Genomic DNA, 6,796 nt, shown 5'->3' with positions numbered 1-6,796 from the left:
CACACACACACACATATATATAAGAGTAAGAACAAAAATGCTAAAACTAGAGGACACGTTGACCACTAAAGCTGATGAACGCTCTGCCTGAGATGAGCCAGCCTCCATGATGTTGCACGTATCCATCGAACGAGTCACACGTCCTCTCTGAAGCTCTGTTTCATTTATTTTCATTTCCACGTCTTCTCCTTTCATATTTCTGATCATTGCTAAGAAATGAGAGTTTTTAACTCCTCACATATCAAATCGTTGTTTTATAAAGCAGACCTCTGTGAGAGTGCATGTTGCTCCTACACAAGCTGGTTTCTAATGAGAAGAGAAATAAGAAGAAAGTATGAACTCAAACAATAAACGTGCTCCAGATCACTTTGAATCGTTTATGCAGGCCTGGCCTTTTTTGCACTGATGCCAAATCAACCGTGTTTGCTACAAAAATGAAATAAAATGTTGGAAACACAGAAGAGTACATCTGCTTCCTCTGCGACCTCAGATGACTCTTTGCTGGCTGGAAATGACACTTCTGTTCAGTCAGTGCTGCTAGTGATATATGAACATAATTTATTGTGCAGTGTATCATATAAATCCATTGTACTGTATGCCAGAGTATTCTTGGTATAACATTTAATTGAATCGGGTCCTGCAGAGAGTAGCCAATCGCCATCTCCAAGGTCAGGGGCTGCACGGCTCCTGTGCAGGTGCATTGTGGGAGAGTAAATGAGAGGCTCCTTCTTTTTTTCTTATCGTCGTCTGTGAGGCCTGCAGTGTCACTGCAGATCTGTGGCTGCAGAGGACACACACACACACGCCCACACATGCTGACAGGTGGTGGTCATTTATCAGGCAGACTATAATGAGAGCATTAATCCAAGCCACTGGAATGAGGTCAGAAATACCCTGAGTCACGAGCCGTCCCTGCGCTCTGTGTGTGTGTGTGTGTAACCCTGAGCTGAATATACACGATGCTTGTTTACTGTCTCTGCAGGTAAAGCCCGGTGATGCAACACTGACTCAGCAGGTACCAGAGATCTTGTTTCCATGGCGCAGCGTGGTTGTCAGAGGCGATGGTACTCTGAGGCGGGTGAAGAGGGACTGGGTCATTCCGCCTATCAACGTTCCCGAGAACTCACGAGGACAGTTCCCTGAGGACCTAGTCAGAGTAAGACACACACACAGACACACACAACAAGGCCTGTCTTACTGTGGCTGTGAGGACTGAAGAGAAGGAAGAAAACAGGGAAAACAAACAGGAAAATACAGCAAAGAGCAAAATGTCTGGAAAAGATAATCAAATGTGACCCAAATGGACAGCACGACAAAATAAAGCCAATGAAATACCCAGGAAACAGGATCCTCGTTAGCCTGTTTCAACAATGAGCTAATGCAGTCTGACAGAGTGCTATAGCAGCTATGCACCAGCATACTGCGTATAAGACATGGATGTAGTGATTAGTCTTTGATGTCCATAATGATATGACGATGATATTTAGTGTATGATGCTATCAGCCAAGCCTAGCCTGCTTGGTTAGCAGCCATAAATGTGCAGCTGCATCTCAGAGCAGTGTTTCCCACGAGTGTTAGTGTTTGTGGTCCAGAGGAGGGACACAGACAAGAACATGATCGACATTAACAAGTTTATCCTCTGAAAATATTTTATTTTCCAAAAGCTTTGTGAGATATACCTAAAGAATAAACCAGCTAGCTCTCAATGAGCCTCATATCCTGTGTTTAACTTCAGCTTCACTAATGAGCTCAGCTGTCCTCGGACTCCTGTCTGCCACCAAGCAGCTGACGCAGCACCAGCATAGTTGCAGCCAGTCGGACACAGGAAGCAGCTAGCTGGTTAGCAGCGACTGAGCTGAACAAGAGGAAGGATTGTAAACTAGTAAATCCAACTAAGCACACATATGCCTACAGATAGACAGATGCCTGCCAGGAGATCACACACTAGAAACACTGCTGCACAGACTGAATAGTCCGTACAATCAGCCATGCAGCAAGCTGTAATATTTCTCACATAATTGCATTTAAATATGCAAAAAGCAGCAGCTTCAGTTAAGTGACTGACACTACATGACATTAGCTGAGGTGTGGACTGTGATGGCAGCCATCTGTCACAGCAGCCCCAAAAACATCAGCTTTCAGGTGGATCGTAGAGAAGTTTACCGTTAATTCACAAACGTACCAAATATGTTCATGGACTTTGTCTTAAAAGGTAAAAGTTGGTCTCAAACAGAGTATTTTAACGAGAGTCTGTGTGGAATCACTGGATTGTGAGTCAACCTCAACTGGTCCAGAACAAGAAATCATTTCTCTTCATTTCTCAGCCCTGAATGCTGCAGCGTGCCGTGAAAAATGAGTCGTATCTGTGCCTTCAAAGCACAAAATAAAACTTTGCTCACCAAGGTCCACGTAGAAATATATAGAAGCTAAACGAATTCTGATGCTGGCCTCCTTCATTCTTCAGAAACCGTTGTTCTTCAGCACATGGAGCTGGATTCGGCTCTGTCGGGCTGGTTCAGCTGTGTTTGTGCAGAGGGTGCAGGCAGGGAGCTACACGTGGGTTGGAGAGGTGGACCATTGTTCATATTCAAATAAACCTGGTTCTTTTTTAAAGGAATATTTTCATTTAAAATATGTTTTTAACTTTGATCAACAGAGATAGTTTCAGTGGTTTAGTCGGGATATGAGCAGTGCTTTCTCTACATGTTAGACTTCACGTTACAGTCAGCTACATTCTTTTCATGAATCACTTCTTTAACTCCCAAAGCTTAGTAAGAGACACAGCATCCATCATCTAAACTCTACACTTACACTTTCTGTGGGCTGCAGGAAGACATGAGGCTCTCTCTGTGTTCCTCATGAATCAGACGTAGCGCTGCTTCCTGTAACCCGATGACCTTTGAAACCTTTGGCAACATTTCTTCTGACACAGTACACATGTAATAAATCACTTTAGTTACTTTAACAATGGCAGCCTTGCAGCGCAAACAGCCTCCACACATAATACGTAATTATTATGAAACCAGTTATGCAGCTGTGACTGCTGTAATAGAGATGAAGTAGGTAGAGAATGACAAATGCAGCTGCAGCTTTAGCCTCGCTAAGAACTATTTTATCCAGCAGGAGTCTCAAACTCACACTGGTTTGATCCTCAGGGAGCCAGACACGTGGATCTATAATCTACTTTTTTAAGTGTAAAGAACTGTAAGTCTGTTCTAATATTTCAAAGCAGAACACAAACAGCAAAACAACCAAATGTCAACATTATTTCTTACCAAATGCACATTCAACCTAAGAGCAGCAACTTTGGCATACTGACTGTTTGGAGCTGTGTATATGTAGGAGATACAGTGCTGCACAGTTATATGTGGCCTTTGCAGAATATAAGACTACATGTCAGTGCTGGTCCATTTCTAAATGTAACTTTAGGAAAAAAAGAAATAGTCCATGTTGTGAAAGCTCCGGCAGGTAGATATCTGTGCTCTTTAGCACACAATGAGCCGTGCAGATGGAGAAAGAGGCAGCTTACCTTTCAGACTGAATTTGATTTGTACATGGATCATTTATTCTTTGCTTCTGTTTGAGTGTTTTCAAACGTAGCCTTCCCTCTGGCTCCGCCCAGTATCTCCAAATAAATGCATTAATTCGGAGACGTCTTCATCTTGTTCTGAGACTTGTAAACATGTGTGTGTGCATGTCGAGCATCTTTGCAGCACCCCCTCGCTCTTTAATGCCGTGATGATGTGGACAATGTGCAGAATATTGAAGGTGCTCCAGACATCACAGTTTATTTTAGCTTCACCACATTTCCTTTCCTGAGCTGCTTCAGGCTCCTGCTGCGTGTTGCCTGTGCAAGCCTAAAGTCATCGTGACACACAAGACACATCCAGGTCAAACTCACAACGTAGCTCCACTTTTGGTTTCATTATATTCTTACATTTAAGAAAAGATGGCAGTCGTGCTCAGCAGAAAGAAGCAGCTCCCAGAATACTGTGACAGCAGCAGATGCTCACAAAGAATGTCGACTTCAACATAGAAAGTTTGTTTTTTAATGCAGATTTGATGTTATTTACCACCTCCACTGTTCTCCCGGCTCTGCGTTTCCTGTAGTAAACACTTCCTGTGCCCTTTGTGTTTCTATCTGTTATTTAGATCCGCTCAGACCGGGATAAGAACCGAATGCTGCGCTACAGTGTGACGGGACCTGGGGCTGACCAGCCTCCCACTGGGATCTTCATCATTAACCCCATCTCAGGCCAGCTGTCGGTCACCAAGCCTCTGGACAGAGAGCACATCTCCAATTTCCACGTAAGACTGTGGGCGTGCCAGCGAAGGTCAAAGACGGAGCAAATGATGAATGCTTTAGTGATCGGTGTGTTAGCTCCTCTGGCTGCATGTTAAACCGAGGTCTGTGGTTAATATGCGATACAAACGTCTGCAGCGTTGCGTCTCGGTTCCTTCTTCCTTGTTGCACTGAGCGTTCTTGCATGGTAGATATGTCATAGCGTTAGTGTGTGCTCTTCAAAGTGTTTTCTGTGGCCAGCCAAAGATGGGCTCTTTCTATTTAAGTAACTTTAAAAGTACTAAAAGTTTCACCTTAGATTACATAAAGTGCGGTTTAACACCAACCCTAACACTTAGGACCTGCCTCTGGAGGCATGAGTCTGCTCCCAGTCAGCACGCTGCTCTGTGTCGTCCCTCGCGTTTTCATGTTATATCTGTGCTGTCACTCTCTCCTGGATTTATTCTCTCTCATGCAGAGATGATGAAGACATTCCTTTAAAAAAGCCACTTGGTGTTTGCTTACTATATCTGCTACCGTCACAAACAGCTCCGAGAGCAGAGTCTAACCTTTTGATCTGTAGGAATGCACACACAACTCACACGGGGGAGTGGAAATCTGGAGTCGCAGCAGGTTGATTTGCATTTAAGCTGTGTGATGAATATTCATGTGATTGGATGTAGTTGTCAGAGCTAGGAGCTGGGATTGGCCTGCATGTTTATTCATGAGGGAGGCTTTGGCTCTTTGAGAGCCTCATACAGATGCACTGTAAAGGAATGACTTATCAGGGCCAATCAATACCTATATTCAGCATCTTTGACCACATTATGCTGAATAAATACATCACATATGCACCTGATTTAAACTAAGGCCATCAAAAATAAAATAGATGTTTGATTTTCAAAGTGGGAGTATGTTCCTTGAAAAGTTGTTTTTCCAAAGTTTTGTGTTAGCTTTGATGGTTTTGATCTTTGAGCAGATTATTTAATATTAATTACAAAGCACTGTTTTGTAGCTTTTATGCTGAAACCTCCAGAGATGCATTCAACTACACAACAAATGGCATATAGCATGTTTTCTGCAGGTGCTGGTATAAACTTTAGGCTGCATACATGTTATTCTAAAGTAATCATTCCAGAGCATCTCCAAATTCTGCACAGTTTGGTCTTTGGCACATGTGGCGTGACCGACCAGTATTAGAATAATAAGCAGTTTAAGGGTCCTCTTTCAGTATATAGGTGGTCCACACCATGGCTGATCACCAAAGTCCAATTCCACTGACGTGTGTCATGACTGTGTTAGGCTACAGTGCACGTACCCCGTCCTGCTTCAAGGGATAGTCTGGGCCGTGGTTTAGTTGAACTCACAGTGCGCTTGAACTGCAATAGCTATGTGCAGTCAAGCACAACTCGCTTCCTGAACCACAGCTGCCTCTGCTATAATCACTGTTAGCTATTTCATTCATTAATTGTTCTTTAAGGTATTCAAGAGGACCATATGATTCACACACTGGTGCAAAAAGTTTTGCCAAGATGAAACAACAAAATACATTAAAATTGCCAGGAAAGGAGTATTTATGTAACAGGTGTACAAACTGTATTGTGCACAGCGCGGTTGGTGCAGCCTGGGCTGGAGGCACAAGTGCATGTGTGTGTACATGCATTTCTGAAAAAAATCAGTTCATAAAGGTGAAATGTTTAGCAAAACAAAATGGTCACAATCACTTATTAAGAGTAGTGCTAGTGTAGTGTGAGTGTAAGTGTAGTCCGATGTAGTGCGAGTGTAGTGTGAGTGTAGTGTAAGTGAGGTGTGAGTGTAGTGTGAGTGTAGTGTAAGTGAGGTGTGAGTGTAGTGTGAGTGTAGTGCGAGTGTAGTACGAGAGTAGTGTGAGTGTAGTGTGACTGTAGTTTGAGTGTAGTGTAAGTGAGGTGTGACTGTAGTCCAATGTAGTGTGAGTGTAAGTGTAGTGCGAGTGTAGTGGGAGTGCAGTGTAAGTGTAGTGTGAGTGTAGTGTAAGTGAGGTGTGAGTGTAGTGTGAGTGTAGTGCGAGTGTGAGTGTAGTGTAAGTGAGGTGTGAGTGTAGTGCGAGTGTAGTGGGAGTGCAGTGTAAGTGTAGTGTGTGTGTAGTGTAAGTGTAGTATGAGCGTAGTGTGAGTGTAGTGCGAGTGTGAGTGTAGTGGGAGTGCAGTGTAAGTGTAGTGTGTGTGTAGTGTGAGCGTAGTGTGTGTGTAGTGTGAGCGTAGTGTGAGTGTAGTGCAAGTGTGAGTGTAGTGTGAGCGTAGTGTAAGTGTAGTGTGAGTGTAGTGCGAGTGTAGTGTGAGTGTGAGTGTAGTGTGAAAGTATTTATATTTTGGGTAGTATAAGAGATTTATTAAATTATAAAACAATGCGTATTTTATATTTTTCTTTGTTTTTTTCATATATCAACTATTGTGTTGAAGTTTGGGGGAATACATATGAGAATACCATAAAACCTTTAAACCTATTACAGAAGAAAGTTATACGAATAATTCA

At 43.0% G+C, this 6,796-nt stretch overlaps 1 protein-coding gene across 1 annotated transcript in view; it reads left to right on the top strand.

Moving 5' to 3' along the window:
- LOC102201335 (cadherin-2-like) overlaps positions 1-6,796 on the top strand; it is a 100,705-nt gene that overhangs the window by 51,531 nt on the left and 42,378 nt on the right. The window contains exons 4-5 of the mRNA XM_005734997.2: positions 983-1,156; positions 4,153-4,308. Coding sequence (XP_005735054.1) covers positions 983-1,156; positions 4,153-4,308 — 330 coding nt within the window. The remainder of the gene's footprint in view (positions 1-982; positions 1,157-4,152; positions 4,309-6,796) is intronic.

The sequence above is a fragment of the Pundamilia nyererei genome, unplaced genomic scaffold (genome assembly GCF_000239375.1).
Source record: "Pundamilia nyererei isolate P.nyererei 1_Seehausen unplaced genomic scaffold, PunNye1.0 scaffold00061, whole genome shotgun sequence".
NCBI lineage: Eukaryota > Metazoa > Chordata > Actinopteri > Cichliformes > Cichlidae > Pundamilia > Pundamilia nyererei.
This window is presented reverse-complemented; position numbering and strand designations above follow the sequence as displayed.